This window comes from Oncorhynchus kisutch, linkage group LG10 (genome assembly GCF_002021735.2).
Source record: "Oncorhynchus kisutch isolate 150728-3 linkage group LG10, Okis_V2, whole genome shotgun sequence".
NCBI lineage: Eukaryota > Metazoa > Chordata > Actinopteri > Salmoniformes > Salmonidae > Oncorhynchus > Oncorhynchus kisutch.
The window spans coordinates 30,776,139-30,799,041 of record NC_034183.2 but is presented as its reverse complement, the minus strand read 5'-3'; the positions used below and the strand labels follow the sequence as shown (position 1 = coordinate 30,799,041).

The 22,903-nt window shown below is 43.0% G+C and overlaps 1 protein-coding gene across 1 annotated transcript in view; it reads left to right on the top strand.

Moving 5' to 3' along the window:
• LOC109898048 (carboxyl-terminal PDZ ligand of neuronal nitric oxide synthase protein) overlaps positions 1–22,903 on the top strand; it is a 231,587-nt gene that overhangs the window by 122,712 nt on the left and 85,972 nt on the right. Inside the window, exons 4-5 of the mRNA XM_020492806.2 lie at positions 708–766; positions 18,796–18,904. Of these exons, the coding sequence (XP_020348395.1) occupies positions 708–766; positions 18,796–18,904 (168 nt within the window). The remainder of the gene's footprint in view (positions 1–707; positions 767–18,795; positions 18,905–22,903) is intronic.

Genomic DNA, 22,903 nt, shown 5'->3' with positions numbered 1-22,903 from the left:
AATGAAAATCAAATGGAGAAATAATTCCAATCGCTCTCCTTTTGACATATATATTATCTCAGTAAACTGGGATGAAGCCCAGTATAGAGAGAAATAGAGAGAATGAGAAAGTGAGAGCGAGCATGACAGAAAGACAGAGAGAGATAATGAAAGAGACCGAGAGCGAGAGAAAGCTAGGGAAAGTGAGAGAAAGAGTGCAAGTGAGAGAAAGAGAGAGACTGAAAGAATGAGAGAAAGAGCTAGAGAGAGAACGGGGAAAAAAGCGGCCAAAGAGAACGACTGGTGAGTAAGAAAGATAGGAGAGAGGGAGCGAAGAAGATGAGAGAGACCGAAAGAGACAGAGAGAGCAGAATATCTAAATGGAACATCACAGCTAGATAACTGCTGTATTCACCTTGTGGATTGTGGATCGATTGGCTCAGTATAATCAATATTTCCAGTCCTTGAGCCCAACATCCAGCCCAGTAAGGTCAAAGTTAATTACCATGGCAATCTGAGACACCGTGTTAAATTACAGTAGTGGTAGTTAGTGGCGACAGCCTAATTTTAAAGTGTCTGATGTAGGTGTTAAGGTACCTGACAGAGGACCTGACCTCCTCTCACTCCACCTTAGCCTCTCTCACACACTTCCCTAACAGACACAAACCCCTGGCTGACTCTCTTCCACACACTCCTCACTAAACCAGTGTTATTCTGTCTTTCCACAGAAGAAGGAATGGACATGGGATGAGAGTAAGATGATGGTAATGCAGGATCCCATTTACAGGTAAGACTTCACTCTTCAACACCATCTTACAGCAGTAAGTTTGTCCCAACAGAGGGCATGTCAGGTCAAGGCGGGGCCGAGGTGATTGCTATGGTGACAGCTAGTGTCGTAACTAGGGCTGTTGCGGTGACCCTATTACCACCACACCGGCGGTCACGAGTCATGAATGCAGTCAAATTCCACATGACCTTTAGTCACGGAAATTGTGCTTCTCCAAGCTCTGATGCTGCTGCTGGTCATTTGCATGCTAACAAACTTGCTAACTGCCTGGTACTCAGCACTCTATTGTCCCTCTAATCACTCTGACATCAACGCAAATATTTTTGAAAATTGAATCAAACACTTCATGAGAGCCCATGAGCTCATGTTGAGCAACATTTCTACAGGCTGTGCAATTGCGGGAGAAAAGGCCACTAATAAAAAGAGGACGATCCCATCAGCTTGCCAAAGGCTAGGCCTACTATATTTATTTCCTAATATTAAGCACATTGCTCCACTTTACAACAGGAGTATAGCCTACCTGACTGGCATGAAAATAAACCACGGGGGAAAACGTCCTCCATTCGCTATTTAAGAGCATAGATTTGGTATTTAGTATTTTATTAGGATCCCCATTAGCTGTTGCAAAAGCAGCAGCTACTCTTCCTGGGGTCCACAGAAAACATGAAACATAGTACAGAATGACATAATACAGAACATCAATAGACAAGAACAGCACAAAGACAGAACTACATTTTTTTTTAAGGCACACGTAGCCTACATATCAATGCATAAACACAAACTATCTTGGTCAAACAGGGGAGAGGCGTTGTGCCGAGAGGTGTTGCTTTATCTGTTTTTTGAAACCAGGTTTGCTGTTTATTTCAGCAATATGAGATGGAAGGAAGTTCCATGCAATTAGGGCTCTATATAATACTGTACGCTTTCTTGAATATGTGCTGGATTGGGGGACTGTGAAAAGACCCATGGTGGCATGTCTGGTGTGATAAGTGTGTGTGTCAGAGCTGTGTGTAAGTTGACTATGCAAACAATTTGGGATTTTCATCACATTAATGTTTCTTATAAAAAGAAGTGATGCAGTCATTCTCTCCTCAACTCTTAGCCAAGAGAGACTGGCATGCATAGTATTTATATCAGCCCACTGATTACTATTAAGAGCAAAACATGCCGCTCTGTTCTGGGCTAGATTCCTTGCAGCACTGGACCATACGACTGGACACTAATCAAGATTAGGCAAAACTAGAGCTGGCAGAACTTGCTTTTTTTGGAGTGTGTTGTCAAAAAATGACATGTATTTTTTCCCCTGCCCCTGTTTCGATACAGGTGCATGATAATGGTCCATTCTGAATCAAAACAAATGTCGCACATACAGTTCCAGTCAAAAGTTTTATAACATCAACTAATTCCAGGGTTTTTCTTTATTTTTACTATTTTCTGCATTGTAGAATAATAGCGAACACATCAAAACTATGAAATAACACATATGGAATCATGTAGTAAGCAAAAAAGTGTTAAACTAATCAAAATATATTTGAGATATATTATATATTTGAGTAGCCACCCTTTGCTTTGATGACAGCTTTGCACACTCTTCAATCTACACACAATACCCAACAATTACAAAGTAAAAACAGAAATACCTCGTTTGCACAAGTATTCAGACTCGAAATTGAGCTCATCCTATTTCCATTGATCATCCTTGAGATGTTTCTACAACTTGATTGGTGTCCACCTGTGGTAAATTCAATTGATTGGACATGATTTGGAAAGGCACACACCTGTCTATATATGGTCCCACTGTTGACAGTGCATGTCAAAGCAAAACCTAAGTCATGAGGTCGAAGAAATTGTCTGTAGAGCTCCGAGACAGGATTGTGTCGAGGCACAGTTCTGGGAAAAGACACCAAAAAATGTCTGCAGCATTGAAGGTCCCCAAGAACACAGTGGCCTCCATCATTATTAAATTGAAATTTGGAACCACCAATATTCTTCCTAGAGCTGTCTACCCTGCCAAACTGAGAAATCGGGGGAGAACCCGATGGTCACTCTGACAGAGCTCCAGAGTTCCTCTTTGAAGATGGGAGAAAGGCCTTTATGGTAGAGTGGCCTGACAGAAGCCACTCCTCAATAAAGAAAAATGACAGCCCACTTGGAGTTTGCCAAAAGACATCTAAAATGACTCTCAGACCATGAGAAACAAGATTATCTGATCTGATGTAACCAAGATTGAACTCTTTGGTCTGAATGCCAAGCGTGAAGTCTGGAGGAAACCTTGCACCACCCCTACGGTGAAGCATGGTGGTGGCAGCATCATGCTGTGGGGATGTTTTTCCGTGGCAGGGACTGGGAGGCTAGTCAAGATCGAGGGAAAGATGAACGGAGCAAAGTACAGAGAGATCCTTGATGAATAACTGCTCCAGAGTGCTCAGGACCTCAGACTGGGGCGAAGGTTCACCTTCCAACAGGACAACGACCCTAAACACAGAGCCAAGACAACGCTGGCTTCAGGACAAGTCTCTGAATGTCCTTGAGTGGCCAAGCCAAAGCCCGGACTAGAACCTGATCAAACATATCTGGTGGGACCTGAAAATAGCTTTGCAGCGACGCTCCCCATCCAACCTGACAGAGCTGGAGAAGATCTGCAGAGAAGAATAGGATAAACTCCCCAAATACAGGTGTGCCAAGCTTGTAGCATCATGCCCAAGAACATTTTAGGCTGTAATCGCTGGCAAAGGTGTGTCACGTTCTGACCTTAGTTCCTTTGTTTTTGTCTGTGTTTTAGTATGGTCAGGGCGTGAGTGTCACGTTCTGACCTTTATTTCCTTTGTTTTGTATTTATTTAGTATGGTCAGGGCGTGAGTTGGGTGGGCAGTCTATGTTTGTTTTTCTATGATTTGGGTATTTCTATGTTTCGGCCTAGTATGGTTCTCAATCAGAGGCAGGTGTCATTAGTTGTCTCTGATTGAGAATCATACTTAGGTAGCCTGGGTTGCACTGTTTGTTTGTGGGTGATTGTCTATGTTGTAGCTTCACGGTCGTCATTTGTTTATTGTTTTGTATGCAGTGTCAGTACTTGCTTTATTAAAGATTTACCATGGACACTTACGACGCCGCATTTTGGTCCGATCCTTCTCGCCTTTCCTCTTCAAATGAAGAGGAGGACGATCGTGACAGTGAGTTGGGGTGGGCAGTCTATGTTTGTTTTTCTATGTTGCTTTTTGAGTTCGGCCTAGTATGGTTCTCAATCAGAGGCAGCTGTCAATTGTTGTCCCTGATTGAGAATCATACTTAGGTAGCCTGGGTTTCACTTTTGGGTTGTGGGTGTTTGTTTCCGTGTGAGTGTTTGGGCCACACGGTACTGTTTCGTTTTGTTCACATCGTTTATTGTTTTGTTCCAGTGTGAGTGTTTGTTTATTAAAAAGACATGAACACTTACCATGCTGCACCTTGGTCCTCCTCTCTATCAGACGGCATCCGTTACAGAAACACCCACCAAAGAAGGACCAAGCAGCGTGGTATCGGGCAGCAGCGAGCTCAGGACTCCTGGACATGGGAGGACGTTTTGGACGGCAAGGGTTGCTACAAATGGGTGGAGATCCTGGATGGAAGGGATTGCCTCCCATGGGAACAGGTGGAGGCAGCCAGGAGAGTGGAGGCAGCAGGTAATGGGAGCCAGCGCTTCGAGCGAACACAGCTGGCAAGGAAGCCCGAGAGGCAGCCCCAAAAATGTCTTGGGGGGGGGGGGCACACAGGGAGTGTGGCGAAGTCAGGTAGGAGACCTGCACCAACTCCCCGTGCTTACCATGGAGAGAGAGGGCGTCGTACTGGTCAGGCACCGTGCTATGCGGTGGAGCGCACGGTATCCCCAGTACGTGTGCTTAGCCCGGTGCGCTACATCCCAGCTCCCCGTATCGGCCTGGCTAGAGTGGGCATCGAGCCAGGTGCCATGAAGCCGGCTCTGCGCATCTGGTCTCCAGTGCGTCTCCTCGGGCCGGCGTACATGGCACCAGCCTTACGCATGGTGTCCCCGGTTCGCCAGCACAGCCCAGTGCGGGCTATTCCACCTCGCCTCACTGGCCTGGCTACGGGGAGCATCCAACCAGGTAAGGTTGGGTAGGCTTGGTGATCAAGAGGTCCAGTGCGCCTTCACGTTCCGGTCTATCCGGTGCAACCGCCACGCACCAGCCCTCCGGTGGCAGCCCCCCGCACCAGGCGGTCTCTCCGTCTTCTCCCTACAGGTGCTCCCACCGGTCCAGAGTTGCCAGAGCCACCCGTCTGTCCTGAGCCGCCAGAGTCTCCCGTCTGTCCTGAGCCGCCAGAGTCTCCCGTCTGTCCTGAGCCGCCAGAGTCTCCCGTCTGTCCTGAGCCGTCAGAGTCTCCCGTCTGTCCTGAGCCGCCGTCTGTCATACACTGTATTTGAAACAGACACATGAAATGAAAGGAGCCATCCACACCTACAATAAAATCACATTGTCCTTTGTCTAATGCAGTGGTGTAAAGTACTTAAGTAAAAAATATTTTAAAGTACTACTTAAGTAGTGTTTTGGGGTATCTGTACTTTACTTTACTATTTATATTTTTGACAACATTACATTACATTCTTAAAGAAAATAATGTAAAACACCCAAAAGTACTCGTTACGTTTTGAATGCTTAGCAGGATAGGAAAATTGTCTAATTCATGCACTTATCAAGAGAACATCCCTGGTCATCCCTATTGCCTCTGATCTGGCAGACTCACTAAACACAAATGCTTCGTTTGTAAACTATGTCTGACTGTTGAAGTGGGCCCCTGGCTATCTGTAAATGGGAAAAGAAAACAAGAAAATCGTGCCGTCTGGGTTGCTTAATATAAGGAATCTGAAATGATTTGTACTTTTACTTTTACTTTTGATACTTAAGCATATTTAAAAAAAAAAAAAAAAACTTTTAGACTTTTTCTTAAGTAGTATTTTACTGGGTGACTTTCACTATTACTTGAGTCACTTTCTTTTTAAGTTATCTTTACTTTTACTGAAGTATGACATTTGGGTACTTTTTCCACCACTGGTCTAATGTCAAAGGGATAAATATTTACAGTGTAGTAATCTCTGATTTAGTACAGATCAGGGGTAGAACAAAAGCCTCCACACCCGAACTAACTAGGAGAGGTTTTGCTACCCCTGTGACTCAAAGACTTTGTGAAGGAGACTGTTGTAAGAAGTTCTAGTGACCTTGTTGGAAGTTCCTCTGTGTGTTGCGGAAGCCAGCAATCCTCTTGGCAGCGGGGTGTGGGTGTGTGTGTCTTTCAACACTGGGATAATGAGAGGCTGTGGTATTAGTCCAAATCACAGGATTACCTCTGAGGAAATGGACCAGTCCGTACCTACTGTGTTTGTGTGTGTGTGTGTGTGTGTGTGTGTGTGTGTGTGTGTGTGTGTGTGTGTGTGTGTGTGTGTGTGTGTCAGTCAGTCAGTCATAACTGCAGAGTGGGGGCTCAGGTGGGGGCTCAGTTCTGCTGAGGTCAAGGTTGCCAGGCAGCAGTTTCAGGCCCCTGAACGCATACACACACACAGCGTGCAGGGATTTGGAGGCTCAGACAGATCTGATGTGAAATTTGAGAAATACAGTGCAGTGTCTGAAGTATACACACACACAGTCTGTAAAACCAATTGAGGGTGCATGCCAAAGCCAGGTAGGAACAGTTGTAGGAACAGTTGTATTCCAGTAAATTAGTGATTAGAATACTACTGGTGGCACTGTCGTGACACTGGGTTATGACAGGAGAGGACTACAGACAAACTATCTTGTTATAAACCCCTGATTTATCTATGAAAATAGAGCTCTTTGACTATGCACACCAGTGGTGGGTTTTCGCTCAAAAGAAATATGCGTATTGTGAAAGAAAAACAAACAGACCTACTGTGGTGGTGGATCTTTGATTTTAAGAGGCTATTTTGCTTCCACTGATTAAGGGAAAGGGGACACCTAGTCAGTTGTACAACTGAAATGTGTCTTCTGCATTTAACCCAACCCCTCTGAATCAGAGAGGTGCAGGGGGCTGCCTTAATCGACATCCACGGCACCCAGGGGAACAGTGGGTTAACCGCCTTGTTCAGGGGCAGAACGACAGATTTTTACCTTGTCAGGATTTAACCCAACAACCTTTCGGTTACTGGCCCACTGCTCTAACCACTAGGCTACCTGCCGCCCCAACTGTTCTTTGTTAAGGTTAACGGCCAGTGCCAGGACATTTCAGCCAAAAACCTGGTTGCCCATGCCAGGAAGCTGAAACTTGACTGCAAGTGGATATTCCAGCAGGAAAATAACCCCAAGTACACATCACAATCCACAAAGAAATGGTTAATTGACCACAAAAATCGACATTTTGCAATGGCCATCTCAGTCGGGTTTTTGGAGCCAACACCCTCCCCATGCCGGTGTCATCATTTCCGAGCCCCACCCGAAACCGATATCAGGACAGATTTATATCCGTAACCCAATCCACTCGCATAAGAATTGTTCAGAGAGCTGAACAAATAACATCAATTTATTGAATTGTTTTTATGGTCCCAGAGTAGGCCTAGTAGGTTATTATTCCCCTCCCAGCATCAATTAATTTGTCTGCATGTCTATTCAATATTTGGATCAAATGAAACCATGCAATGCATTTTGAACAATACTTTCATAATGAGATGCGAAATATCAACAACTCAAATCGTTCTGAAAAAAAAACCTTCTAATTAGCCTTCTTACAGTTTTTTTTGATTGCTTAAGCACGATTTTCAAAACAGGGCCCGTGTTTTCAAAACCCTACACACAATTAGCACAACCACACCTTTACAAAATTAAACACTCTTGTAAAAACTATACTTCTTTTTAAAAACCGCACTTTGTTACCATATGAAACACTCGTTTCACATTACTATACTCTGTTTGCACGAGTTACACTCTGCTGTGATAAACCTAAAACACTTTTAGCACTTCTACTTCCCTATGATTAGAGTAGGCTACTATCAACAAAGTACAAATGTAATGTAAATTCACCAAACACTACACAAGACCAATATTGCAGACTGAAGAAACTCATTTATTTCTCAACACGCCCAAAATTTTGACATGGAGATTCATAATACTGTAACCAAACGTCACTTTACGTATTGTAAGTTATATAATACTATTGTTATATAATAGTATTGTAAGTTTATAATAATATATAAATATATTAAAAAAATAACTAGACATTGTCTCTTCGCCTAGCTGGATCTGGCCAGAGAATTTAATCAACATCGCAGGCAATGTTGTCATTAGCAAGACACCTTGGAAAGAAACGTCTTGAATGACAAATCCATCCTTGCATTGCTGCTACCTCCATCTGGTCACAGGCCTCCTCCGTGGCTTGGATGAGGGGTACCTCAGCCTGGAGACAGAGATCATATACCTTCCACCGCCATGCCGAGAAAAAATCTTCTATAGGGTTGAGGAATGGAGAGTATGGTGGAAGATATAGGATGGTGAAATGTGGATGTTGCTGAAACCAGTTCTGAACCAGAGCAGAGCGGTGGAAAGACACATTGTCCCAGACAACAATGTATTGCATATGATCGATTTGATTTTCTGCTGTTATGTTGTGCAATTGGTCCAAGAATGTAAGTATGAGTGCTGTGTGGTAAGGGCCCATATGGGCATGGCGGTGGAGGACCCCATTCTGTGTAATGGCTGCACAGAGGGTTATATTACCCCCACGTTGCACTGGGACATTGACTATAGCCCTGTGGCCAATGATGTTTCTTCCCCTCCTTCGTGTACTTGTCAGGTTGAACCCAGCCTCATCTACGTAAATGAAATCATGCTGGATCTCCTCTCCATCCATTCGTAAAACTCTCTGAAAAACAGTGTCAGGCAAAATTGTGTAGTTCAGTGTAGATCTAGTATACATATTACAGTACAGTAAAAGATTATGAGACAGTATGCAAGATCACACTGCTAAAGTGAATACATACCTCTGCATAATCATGCCGCAGTCGTTTCACCCTTTCAGAATTGTGCTCGAAAGGCACTCGATAAATTTGCTTCATTTGAATATGTTTTTTTTAAGGATGCGTGCCAGTGTTGATGTTGAGACCTGATGGATATCGTTGAAAATGGCGTGGTTATTGACAATGTTAGCTTGGAGCTGCTTGAGTGTTATAGCATTGTTGGCCAAAACCATGTTTACTATCTCCCTCTCTTGCTGTTCTGTGAACATAGGAGGCCTTCCCCCTTGTCGTCCTTGACCCTCAATCCTATGTAGAAAAACACAGTATACAATAGTACAGTAATTTCCCAGGAAAAGGTAACAGCAGTGCTGATAGTGCATAGAATAGAGTACTGTAAGCAGTTACTGAAACCGTGCAGATGTTTTTGATATGATGATATTTTTACAATACCTATTTTCCAGTCTAAATGTTCTCATCATACTTGCCCCTGTATATCGGCTTAGATTCGGCTGTACTCGCAGTCCAGCCTCCCTCAGCGTCAGGCCGTGGTTGACAATGTGGTCAACCAGTGTTGCGCGGATCTCATTTGTCAGATTCGGTCCTCTTTGAGCACCTTCTTGTCTTCCTCTTCCTCCCCTTCCTCCTCGTCCTCCTCCTCGTCCTCCTCGTTCTCCTCCCCTTCCTCCTCCTCCTTGTCCTCCTCGTTCTCCTTCTCGTCCTTCTCGTTCTCCTCGTCCTCCTCGTTCTCCTCGTCCTCCTCATTCTCCTCCTCGTCCTCGTCCTCGTCCTCGTCCTCGTCTTACTCTTTCTCTGACTCTTTCCATTGTACTTGAAGACCGATGAACTCACCTGCTGCTTTTTATAGTGCTTATACACCTGATTGGTGTGTCTACAATTAAGCAAACGAGTGTTTTCACACCTTATGACTGTGTTGAACCAATTGGTTGGACGGTGTGGTAATTTGACAGTCAGTGCTTTGGTATTGCAAGGACGTGACTTCATGATAGATGTTTGTGTGTAATGTATATTAGTGTGTTTAGTGTTTTGCAAATCACTGTGTGTATAGTTTTGCAACAAGTTTGAGGTTGACAATGTGCCTATAGTTGTGAAAATATGGGCTGATGTTTTGATTCTTGAGTGTAAGGTTTTGATAATAGTGTACTACTTTTAATTTGAGTGTGTAAGCAATCCCAAAAAACTGTAACTAATGAAAGCCTATGCAACACAACAAGCACCTGGGTTTGTAAAAAAAATATACAATTATTTTGATTTAAAAGATTTTTGACCCACAATATAAGTGTTCTGAACCGTAAGTCGACCCACGGGTTGAAATAATGTTTTCATTCAAAACTAAAGCAGATTGTTTTGCAGGCCAACTGCAGGGAACCACCGATATTCGGCCCAATGCAGGACTCTACATCGGATATGCATTTGCTAGCAGCTAGCACAGCCTGCCTCAGGGCTACAGAGGAGAGCAGAGTGAGGGGTAATTCACGCTTGAATTTGTTATTCTGTCAGGAAGATTGAAGCTGCAAGCTGTTTTAGAATGTATAAATTGTTTGTTCTCCTGTTGTTAAGTAGTAGGTGTGTGTGTGTGTGTGTGTGTGTGTGTGTGTGTGTGTGTGTGTGTGTGTGTGTGTGTGTGTGTGTGTGTGTGTGTGTGTGTGTGTGTGTGTGTGTGTGCGTGCGTGCGTGCGTGTGTGTGCGTGCGTGCGTGTGTGTGCGTGCTTTCGTGCGTGTGTGTGTGTGCGTCAGAAGCACAGAGTGGGGGGCTCAAGTTCTGGCGTGTGTGTGCGTGCATGCCTCATGTACCTCTCAGCATGGAGATATCTGCCAATTCCTCCTCAGCAATTACACTGACAAAAGGTTGGTCACACAGCAAGCATACAAAGTCAAAATGATGATTAGTGATATAGCAACCTCAGCTCTTCTGACCAGCTACTCTGCTATTTGGCATCTTTAGGCATCTATGATATGGCTGGACATTGGCCAGAGGTACTGACCACTACCCTATAGAATGCTACACACACACTTTCTCTCTGAGAGGCTGCCCTTGGAAGTGTGGAGGCTCAGGCATGCACTTACAAACACTCTATAGCAGAAGGAAAGTAACAGAGTGTTTGTGATTGATTGGTTGGTAGCGTTCCCTGCATCAGGGACAAACAGCAACAGCAGGGTGTTCTGCTTATGCAGCCGATGTCTGAGAGCAGTCTGGTGAATCAACACACTGATGAAGACTAGAGGAACTCTGCAGACTGACTGACTGTTTGTTTTACATCACATGCAGGGAAGGCACTTCTGTATACACACACTCACCCGCAAACATCACACACACACATTCACAAACAACTCTCTCTCTCTCACACACACACACACACACACTCATGGGCATGGACAAATGCATGTACTCAGAGAGAAACATGCACAATTTGTACACATTGTCAACAGGGGCAGGATATACAGTATATTTCTAGAACTCACTATGCCTTCCAGGAAATAGTCCTCTGACACACAGGTTTATATTTGATCCTGGGCTCCTGGACTTCATTCTCTTCTCTTCAAAACATTTTAATAGCATTTGTCAAATATGTCAGCTGATATCATTATTTTTATTTTATGGCTCTCTTTGTCTTCATAGATTCACTCTATTCCTTTCTCTCTTTCTTTGTCTCTCTCTCTCTCTGAATATGTGTGTGTGTGTGTGTGTGTGTGTGTGTGTGTGTGTGTGTGTGTGTGTGTGTGTGTGTGTGTGTGTGTGTGTGTGTGTGTGTGTGTGTGTGTGTGTGTGTGTGTGTGTGTGTGTGTGTGTTTCTTTTTATATTTTCCTAATAGTGTAATTACTTTCAGATTAGCAGAGAGGAAGTGAAGGAGCTGGAACAGATTAATTCACAGAGTGCATTGCCAGAAGCCTGCTAACATGGCTTTCCACTGAGCTACAGAAACACACACCACACACACACACACACACACATACACACACTCACGTGGTTTTGTTATTGTATTTGTGGGGTTACCACACCCTGATAACAGAATTAAAGGGGTGGGTGGAGCAGTGTAGATAAATACCTTTGATCAAGCTTTGATTATTGTTCCACACTTTGTCACTAACCCTAGTCTATTGCAGTGACATACCGGAACCAGCGTGTGACGAGTAATCAGATACAGTAAGTTGTTTACAACAAAAGTACATATTTCAGTGCTACGCATGTTTCAAAAGAAGTGAACATTCCACGAACAGTGGGTATCATAAGTATTCACCCCGGATTTGTTTCACATTTTGATGCGTTACAAAGTGAGATTGAAATTGATTTAATTGTGATCTTTTTGTCAGTGATCTACACAAAATACTTCATAATGTCAAAGTGACAATCAAATTTTACAAATGTTTACAAATGAATTCAAATTAAAGGACTAAAATATAGTCGTTGCATAAGTATTCACCCCCTTTGTTTAGACAAACCTAAATTTGATCAGGACTAAAATTTGGCTTAACAAATCACACAATAAGTTACATGGACTCACTCTGTGCACAATAATGTTTTTATGGGCCTAAGACATTTAATTTAACAGTAAAATGTTTTTGCCTTTCAATTTGGCAAGAACACAACCAGTCGTGGATGTTTTCATCTAATTGTCAAACAACTCACTTCAAGTAGGTTACCTGAGCATGTAAAATGGGGGGGACTCATGTCTCATTCAGGGGTTCTGAGACCCCCCCCATAATTCACAATTTGTCTGTCCCCAATACATACAACATCTGTCCCCCATACATACAACATCTGTCCTCCATACATACAACATCTGTCCCCCATACATACAACATCTGTCCCTCTTTCAAGTATTGCATTTCAAGCACAGATTCAACTACAAAGTCCAGGGAGCTCATAAAATAAGGGCAGTGATTGGTAGATGGCTAACAATAACAAATCAGACATTGAATATCTCTTTAAGCCTGGTCAAGTTAATAATTATGCTGTGGATTATGTATTAAACCACACAGACACAACAAATATACAGTTGTCCTTCTGAACTGAGCTGCAGGACAGGAAGGAAACTGCTCAGTCACTTGTATTGACTCAAGGGGTGTGAAAACTTTTTTTCATTTTCCGTTTTTCATACATTTGTAAGAAATGTCTAAATGTTTTCCACTGTGACATTACAGAGTATTTTGTGTAGATGGTTGCCAAAGATTACAATTAAATGCTTTGTAACACAATAAAATGCGAAGAAATCCATGGGGGTTGAATACTTACGATACCAAATGTGTTCGCGCTTATACATTATAAGCGTCCAGAGATGAAAGGTAAACATACTGGCACTTTTCACAGAGGCGTTTCCTGAAATGAGATGGATGTGTGTATGTGTGTGTGTACAGGATGCTCCAGTGATCTTAATGCCACCATGATTATTTAATCAAGATAATCTCACCGTGTAATCTTGCTTGGACAAACAAACTGTCTGCTTCATTTATATACACTCTCTCTCTTATCACAGCTCAGAGCCCTACAGTACAGTACTGTATCTTCACTGACAGGGTAAAGCACCCAGACTCTCACCTCCCAGGGACCACAGATGGTGTAAGCCAATAATGGAGGGTGTTAACAGTGTACTCTAGTAAAACCGTCAGTCAGTGGTAGCTATTGGCAGACATATAATCTAGTATCATAATAGATTATCGTATGGGACAATATACAAAGGTTTTTGAGAAAATCTTATTTTAAGTGTCATTTGGAGCACATACAGAGAGCTGTGAAATATGGCTGTGGTTATATCTGAAAATCCCTGAAACTGATAAACTCTAAAAATGCCACGAGTCCATGAACCTTAACATCCCAGTTTTACTTACCTAACATAATTTATGGTATCTCTGCTACACAGAATGGAATAGCCCCAGAACATATATCAACTTTGTCAGTGCCTCTGCACCAACAAGTTGTTAAGTACCGTGTTTGTTTCCTCTCTCTCTCTCTCTCTCTCTCTCTCTCTCTCTCTCTCTCTCTCTCTCTCTCTCTCTCTCTCTCTCTCTCTCTCTCTCTCTCTCTCTCCTATTCAATTCAATTCAATTCAATTCAAGGGGCTTTATTGGCATGGGAAACATGTGTTAACATTGCCAAAGCAAGTGAGGTAGATAATATACAAAAGTGAAATAAACAATAAAAATTAACAGTAAACATTACACATACAAAACAATAAAGACATTACAAATGTCACATATATATATATATATATATATATATATATATATATATATATATATATATATACAGTGTTGTAACAATGTACAAATGGTTAAAGTACACAAGGGAAAATAAATAAGCATAAATATGGGTTGTATTTACAATGGTGTTTGTTCTTCACTGGTTGCCCTTTTCTTGTGGCGACAGGTCACAAATCTTGCTGCTGTGATGGCACACTGTGGAATTTCAACCAGTAGATATGGGAGTTTATCAAAATTGGATTTGTTTTTGAATTCTTTGTTGATCTGTGTAATCTGAGGGAAATATGTGTCTCTAATATGGTCAAACATTGGGCAGGGGGTTAGGAAGTGCAGCTCAGTTTCCACCTCATTTTGTGGGCTGTGAGCACATAGCCTGTCTTCTCTTGAGAGCCATGTCTGCCTACGGCGGCCTTTCTCAATAGCAAGGCTATGCCCACTGAGTCTGTACATAGTCAAAGCTTTCCTTAAGTTTGGGTCAGTCACAGTGGTCAGGTATTCTGCCACTGTGTACTCTCTGTTTAAGGCCAAATAGCATTCTAGTTTGCTCTGTTTTTTTGTTAATTCTTTCCAATGTGTCAAGTAATTATCTTTTTGTTTTCTTATGATTTGGTTGGGTCTAATTGTGCTGTTGTCCTGGGGCTCTGTGGGGTGTGTTTGTGAACAGAGCCCCAGGACCAGCTTGCTTAGGGGACTCTTCTCCAGGTTCATCTCTCTGTAGGTGATGGCTTTGTTATGGAAGGTTTGGGAATCGCTTCCTTTTAGGTGGGTGTAGAATTTAACGGCTCTTTTCTGGATTTTGATCATTAGTGGGTATCGGCCTAATTCTGCTCTGCATGCATTATTTGATGTTCTACGTTGTACACGGAGGATATTTTTTTTGCAGAGTCTCAATGTGGTGTTTGTCACATTTTGTGAATTCTTGGTTGTGGCGCTGTTGTTTAGGCCGAGGTATGTATAGTTTTTTGTGTGCTCTAGGGCAACAGTGTCTAGATGGAATTTATAGTTGTGTTCCTGGCGACTGGACCTTTTTTGGAACACCATTATTTTGGTCTTACTGAGATTTACTGTCAGGGCCCAGGTCTAACAGAATCTGTGAAGAAGATCTAGGTGCTGCTGTAGACCCTCTTTGGTTGGTGACAGAAGCACCAGATCATCAGCAAACAGTAGACATTTGACTTCGGATTCTAGTAGGGTGAGGCCGGGTGCTGCAGACTTTTCTAGTGCCCGCGCCAATTCTCTCTCTCTCTCTCTCTCTCTCATATAAGCAGAGCTCCATGGATGACCTTGGAGTCACTCTCAAAGCTCTGATCACATTCTACAGCGAGCAAGCCAGTCTCATCTACAGAAGCTGGTTTGGGACTAGAGGCTTGGGGATCTAATGTGTGCCACACAAGGCCTTTCCTCTTTATCTGATCTTCTTACTTCTTTATCTGGCTTTTTTTAGACAGACAGACAGACAGACAGCCAGCCAGCCAGCCAGCCAGCCAGCCAGCCAGCCAGCCAGCCAGCCAGCCAGCCAGCCAGACAGACAGACAGACAGACAGACAGACAGACAGACAGACAGACAGACAGACAGACAGACAGACAGACAGACAGACAGACAGACAGACAGACAGAAATCATGTGGTTGAGTTGCAGGAGAAAAAGGGAGCTCCACACATTTTTTATTTATTCATACAAAAAAAAAAAATTGAACCTTTATTTAACTAGGCAAGCTCCACACATACACCAACACACACAGAAAACACACACACAATTTACCGTAAGTTGTTGCGCTTTATGCGATCTCCATAGCCCATCTGATAACCTTCATCTGATATCAGTCAATGTGAGGAGAGATTTGAGACATCTGAGAATAGCTATGTAATAGAATATGATAAGGACTATGGGGAGAAGGGGCTTTGATTTGCTGGACCAAAAGCCTAAAACTGACCAACCCTGGGCTATGCAGTGTTATGTCTCCTACAAGCAGTCCTCTCTATGACATGACATTACTCTACTAACATCTCCATATTGTGTGAGCATGTGTTTGCCTCCCAGAGGATGAATTAGTGCAGTGGGAGGTTTGTCTTTGTTGTTGCTTAATGGAATAGGATACATTTCTCTGTTGAGCGCCATCATTGAGCTGTTATTCTGCTCAATATAACCTTCCACACACACACCCACATTGTAATTGTTATCCCCATGAAGTGTATTGAGTCACTATCAGCTCATTCCAGCTCTGACAGGATACAGTATAAACCTCAACACAAGCTGCTAGTCAATTAGGCATGGGGGGCTGTATTGTACACACACACACACACCACCGCTGGCTCCACCTCTTCAGAGTGAAGGACAGCAAACAGAGGAGGATGATAGATGATGATAGAGATGTGTTCTTGCAGGGTATGTTTATCTCTGGTTTTGTTTGTGTTTGACACAGAGATGGAGTAGTGTGAGAGCAGTACTGTACTACACACTCGCTCTCTCCCTCACTCCTGTCGTGTCCATCTGTCTACAGGGGTCACTTAACAGGCTTTACTTTTCTAAGCCTCTATAATATTCCATGACTGTGCACGGGATGGAGGGAGGTGTGTGTGTGTGTGTGTGTGTGTGTGTGTGTGTGTGTGTGTGTGTGTGTGTGTGTGTGTGTGTGTGTGTGTGTGTGTGTGTGTGTGTGTGTGTGTGTGTGTGTGTGTGTGTGTGTGTGTGTATAAACAAAATATATTCTGTACAGGTCAGAGTGATCAAAACAAAGCAGGCCTTATTAAGAGCAGATATTCATAGCACAAATCCTACGCAGACAAACAAAAACAAGCAGATATTTATAGCCATTCTGCACTAAGAGCATAAGTTTAAAAACAGATATTCTTAGGTGTTTTAAAGTAAGAGCACTACAGTAGTTTATGCTCCACTGCCAGCATATGGAGTCTGACTGTGGGCTGACTCAGACCCCATCACCAGATGTGAAACATATTTACATTCACATGTTATCTTGACAGGGGACTAAAAGAGACCAAAACAACCATTTTTAACTTTAGTTCACATCCATCTTTCATGATGTTCTGCTACACTTTAGATATTGTAACCAACTATGTAGTAAAAGTTCACTTGAATCTTTTATGATTTGATTTTATGCTTTTCCAGAGGATAAGAACAGGTTAAAACAAGTTGTAATATCCTGTCTGTAAGATATTGTGACACTCACAGTGTTGTCTGTCTGTGGTTATAGTCATATCCTGTAATGAATGCTAAGAGATCATGATGCTGATATGCTCTATGTTGGCTGCCATCTTTCCTCTGCTGTCTACGCTAATTACAGTCGAATCTGTCTGGACAATGATTCACGTTTACATATACATAGTTTCAACGGTATTGACAATATTAAAAAAACATCCCATGGCTTTTTCCAAATACCTCGGTATACGGTATACCGCCCAAGCCTGTGTGTGTGTGTGTGTTTGTGTTTGTTGGTGTGAGTCATCCCGGATAGCTTTGGCTGTCCTGTTCTTTGTTGCACTCTCTGTGCTAATCACCACACCAGGACCTACATCACTGTCTGCATGGTGAGGCATAGTGAAGTGCAGGCAGGGAAATAACAAACTGGAGCCACCAAGAAGTTAGGGGATATCAGCAAGGCCCCTGGCATGACATACACAGTTCTGAAAGGTTGTGTTTAGTTTCTCTCACAGCGGGAGCTGTCCTCTGATTTGTCTAGAAGGGGTGTTCGTGTGTTCGTGTATGTGATAATGTGTGTGATGTTTTCTACCTCGGGCTCATTGACGTTTATCATTTAAAGAGCAATTAGGGGAAAAAAGCAGAGAACAGGACTGTCTGACTGGGCTGTCGTTGTTGAATCGGCTTTCCAATTCATCCCAACGGTGTTCGATGAGGTTGAGATCAGGGCTCTGTGCAGGTCAGTGAAGTTTTTCCAGACTGATCTCAACAAACCATTTCTGTATGCTTTGTGCATGAGGGCATTGTCATGCTGAAACAGGAAAGGGCCTTCCCCAAACTGTTGCCACAATGTTGGACACACAGAAACGTCTAAAATGTCATTGTATGCTGTAGCGTTAAGATTTCCATCCACTGGAACTAAGGGGCCTAGACCGAACCATGAATACAGCCTCAGACCATTATTCTTCATCCACCAAACTTTACAGTTCGCACAATGCATTGCGGCAGGTAGCGTACACCTGGCATCCGCCAACCCCAGATTTGTCCGTCGGACTGCCAGATGGTGAAGCGTGATTCACCACTTCAGAGGTAGTGAGTGTTGCCACCGAGGACAGACAATTTTTACGCGCTATGCGCTTCTGTGGTCCTGTTCTGTGATCTTGTGTGGCCTACCACTTTGCAGCTGAGCCAATGTTGCTCCTAGACATTTCCACCTCACAATAACAGCACTTACAGTTGACCGGTACAGCTCTAGCAGGGCAGAAATTTGACTTGTTGGAAAGGTGGCATCCAATGACGATGCCACATTGAAAATCACTGAGCTCTTCAGTAAGGCCATTCTACTGCCAATATTTGTCTATGGAGATTGCATGGCTGTGTGCTCAGCAACAGGTGTGGATGAAATATCAGGGTTCCACTAATTGGAATGGGTGTCCACATACTTTTGTATATATAGTGTAAATGTCATGATGTAAGTAGCCTCTGGTCTCAATTCAACACAATTATATTACACTTGTTTGGTACTCTAGTTATTCTGTAAAAACTGTGATAGCTAGTTTGTGTTTACTCACTGTCTTTCATTGATGTAAATGGGAGATTTACGTGAGAGGTTGAGTAACACAAACATATTTTAAGTTAGGGTTCAGCACTAGGGTAACTTTTGGTTGTTTATCTATTTCCTCTGTTTCTGTCCTGTAGGATCTTCTATGTATCTCATGACTCCCAGGACCTGAAGATCTTCAGCTACATCGCCAGAGATGGACAGAATAACGTCTTCCGCTGTAATGTCTTCAAGTCCAAGAAGAAGGTGAGATAGACACACACTTTATCTCTCTTTCCTCTCTTGCATGATAATGTTTTACACAGTACCATTTACATGACTGAGCCATGTCCAGGTTGCAAAGAAATTCACACTCCCTCTTTCTCTCCAGCTCTGTATTTTAATTTGTTTTAATTATTGGTTGGAATTGTGAACAATAGCCAAATCAAATATGAAGTCAAATCCATTCGCCCTATCATATGGTTCACTGCAGCTCAGCGGTCAGGGGGAAGTGGTCAGTGGGTTTGCGTTTCAGGATGGTGGTGTGGTCAGGAGGTGTCTATGCACTCGGCATTTGATGGCCTGAAAACCACTGTGATGTCACCGATAACGTGCTCTGGAAGTTTATTCCATTAACGGACAGCAGTTTTAGGAAGTTTCTGTCCAGGGAGCGTGTTCTAGTGACTAGGTGGGTGAGAGCATGGTCTGGCATGGCTGTGCATAGGCGGGTATTGCGGCGTCTGTGGGACAGTGGTGTGAGTAAAATTTGTACGGGGCTATAGCAGCAGCCCTGTACAACCCTCTCACACGCTCCCTCCCCCTATCAACTATGCCGCACACACACACACACACACACACACAAAGTCCTAGTCCTGTGAGATCGGGGAGTGAAATACACTGACATTCACTTGGGCAGCTCTGGCCCGAGGCCATTGAGATGGAAAGCACTTTTCCTGAGCGCGTGTGTAGGTGTGTGTGTTTGTGTGTGTGCGTGTGTGTGTGTGTGTGTGTGTTTGTGTGTGTGTATGTGTGCGCACATGCGTTCCTGCCTGCGTGCTTGTGTAAGCGAGAGGGAGAGAGCGAAAGTGTGTGTTCTAATCCACAGTCACTCTAGCATGGAGAGACACAAAGCAATGTGCATTGGAGAGTGTCTGTAATAAAGTGCTGTAGGCTGATGGCTGTACTGTACCAAAACACCACCTGCACGTATTAAACAGTATCCTGACATATTAAAACCTCCCAGTACATGCACACTACATACCTCTACCCAGCCACACTAACAGCTATGCTGTAACGAGTCATATAACCATTATGTGTGTAAGAGAGAGACAGAGTGAATAGGGAGTACTTTTGGTTTCAAGCTGAAGTTAAAGTTATTTGTCTCTTTTAAAGGAATTCACAGATGTACAGTGAACAAAGCCACACACCACAAGTCAAACTTAATGATGGTGTTGGAGTTGTACTTGGCCATGCAATCATGAGTGAACCGGGAGTACAGGAGGGGACCGAGCACGCACCCCTGAGGGGCCCCCAATCAGGGACAACGAATGACAGTTGCCTCTGATTGAGAACCATACTTATGAAGCCTGGTTTCACTTTTGAGTTGTGGGTGATTGTTTCCTGTTGTAATATTTGTTTCACATTTCAGGACTGTTTCGGTTTTCGTTTGTTCATTCACTTTGTTATTTTTTATTCTTTAGTGTTCAGTTTAATAAACTTAAATTGACACTTACCACGCTGCCCATTGCTCCGACCTCTCTTACTTCTCGTCAGAAGAAGAGGAGAATCGTTACACTACATAGATAGTGTGGTCTACAGCCTATCATGAGATACTCTACATCAGGCAAGCAAAATGTTGAGACTTCCTTTGATATCGTCCACCAGCTATTGTTTACAAATATGCATAGGCCCCCATCCCATGTCTTACCAGAGGCTGATGTCCTGTCTTGCTGGTAGATTGTATAACCCGCCAGCTGTATATTCTTAACGTCATTCAGCCACGACTCTGTGAAACATAAGATATTACAATTTTTTATGTCCCGTTGGATATTCGTGCTTTCAGTTCGTCCCATTTATTTTCCAGCGATTGAACATTAGCTAGCAGAATAGAAGACAAAGTTAGATTAGCCACTCGTCTCCTGATCCTCATAAGGCATCCTGATCTCTTTCCGTGAAATCTATGTTTCATTTTCCAGCGAATCACAGGGATTTGGGCCTGGTTAGGTGTCTGTAGTATATCCCTCGCGTTCGACTCATTGAAGAAGAACTCCTCATCCAATTTGAGGTGAGTAATCCCAGTTCTGATGTCCAGAAGCTCTTTTCAGTCATAAGAGACGGTAGCAGCAACATATTTTACAAAGCAAGTTACAAACAACGCATAAAAACAAACAAAATAGCGTGGTTGGTTAAGAGCCGATAAGACGACAGCCGGCACCTCTGACGCCATTATCATGTGGTGGTAAATAGCCAGCTACGAGAAATATAGATGAAAACTCTCTTGGTAAATAGTGTGGTCTACAGATTATCATGAGATACTCTACCTCAGGCAAGCAAAACCTCAAGACTTCCTTAAAATTAGATATAGTGCACCAGTTGTTATTTACAAATAGACACAGACCACCACACCTTGTCTTACCGGAGGCAGCTGTTCTATTCTGCCAATGGACCGAAAACCCAGCCAGCTTTATGTTATTCATGTCATCATTCAGCCATGACTCGGTGAAACATAAGATATTACAGTTTTTAATGTCCCTTTGGTAGAATAGTCTTGATCGGAGCTCATACATTTTGTTGTCCAATGATTGCATGTTGGCTAATAGGACTGATGGTAGAGGGGGATTACTCACTTGCCTTCGGATCCTTACAAGGCACCCCGACCTACGTCCCCGATATCTCTGTCTCTAATTCATGTGAATGACAGTGATTTGGGCCTTGTCGCGTTTCTGAAGTAAATCCTTCGCATCTGACTCGTTAAATCTTTTTTTTTTGTCCAGTACGAGGTGAGTAATCGCTGTCCTGATATCCAGAAGCTCTTTTCGGGTCATAAGAGATGGTGGCAGAAACATGATGTACAAAATAAGTTACAAATAATGCAAAAAAACACACACAATAGCACAATTGGTTGGGAACCCGTAAAACAGCAGCCTTCTCTTCTGGCACCATCCTGGTTTCATAATGGTTGTGTCTTCATCACACTGTAATTAACGAGGCTGTCTCCATCACAGACAGTTAATTGAAGCGGAGACCTGCAGGGAATACCCATTAGAGACCAGAGGCCTGGATCAAGGGGAGACTGCCGTGTGTGTGTGTGTGTGTGTGTGTGTGTGTGTGTGTGTGTGTGTGTGTGTGTGTGTGTGTGTGTGTGTGTGTGTGTGTGTGTGTGTGTGTGTGTGTGTGTGTGTGTGATATCCCTCCTATCAATTGCCTGTTGACACTCTCTCTGCCAAGAGGTAGAACTTTGGGCATCCATCACCCAAGAGACTGCGTGATGGATGCACTTGCACATCTATCACTCCAGTATTAATGCTAAATTGTAATTATTTCGCCTCTATGACCTATTTATTGCCTACCTCCCTACTCTTCTACATTTGCACACACTGTACATAGATTTTCTATTTTTCTTTTCTATTTTGTTATTGACTACGTTTGTTTATGTATAACTCTGTGTCGTTGTTTTTGTCGCACTGCTTTGCTTTATTTTGGCCAGGTCGCAGTTGTAAATGAGAACTTGTTCTCAACTGGCCTACCTGGTTAAATAAAGGTGAAATAAAACAAATAAAAAGACTGAGCCAGCGGTTGGCTAACACAGATTCTATTTGACCTCATGCAAATAACTCAATAACTTCCAAATAAATGATGTGAGCCGACATGACTTATTAATTCATCCTCAAAGACTCATAGAACACAAGAAGAGGATGAGGGCTGTGTCATGACGTTGTATTAGTTGATGTGACGACTGTTGTTCGTCGAATGATTCAAGTTTCTAATTGCGTGATTAACTGAATAAGCAATTATTAACTCATTAACCTGGGGAACCATGGGAAAACAAGTTTTTATTGTTTCTATTTCCCAAATTAACTCAAAGAATATCAGAATATCGATTTTACAACAGCCGCTAATTAACCAGTTGCCTCTAACAATCTCGTTCTGAACGTCGTATAGCCCGTAAATCTGCACAGACCTTGGTCCCACCAATGAATTCGTACCACACCAATCTTAGTTGAATATTTATTTACTAAAAAGCTAAAATGATGGTAAAAGATACAC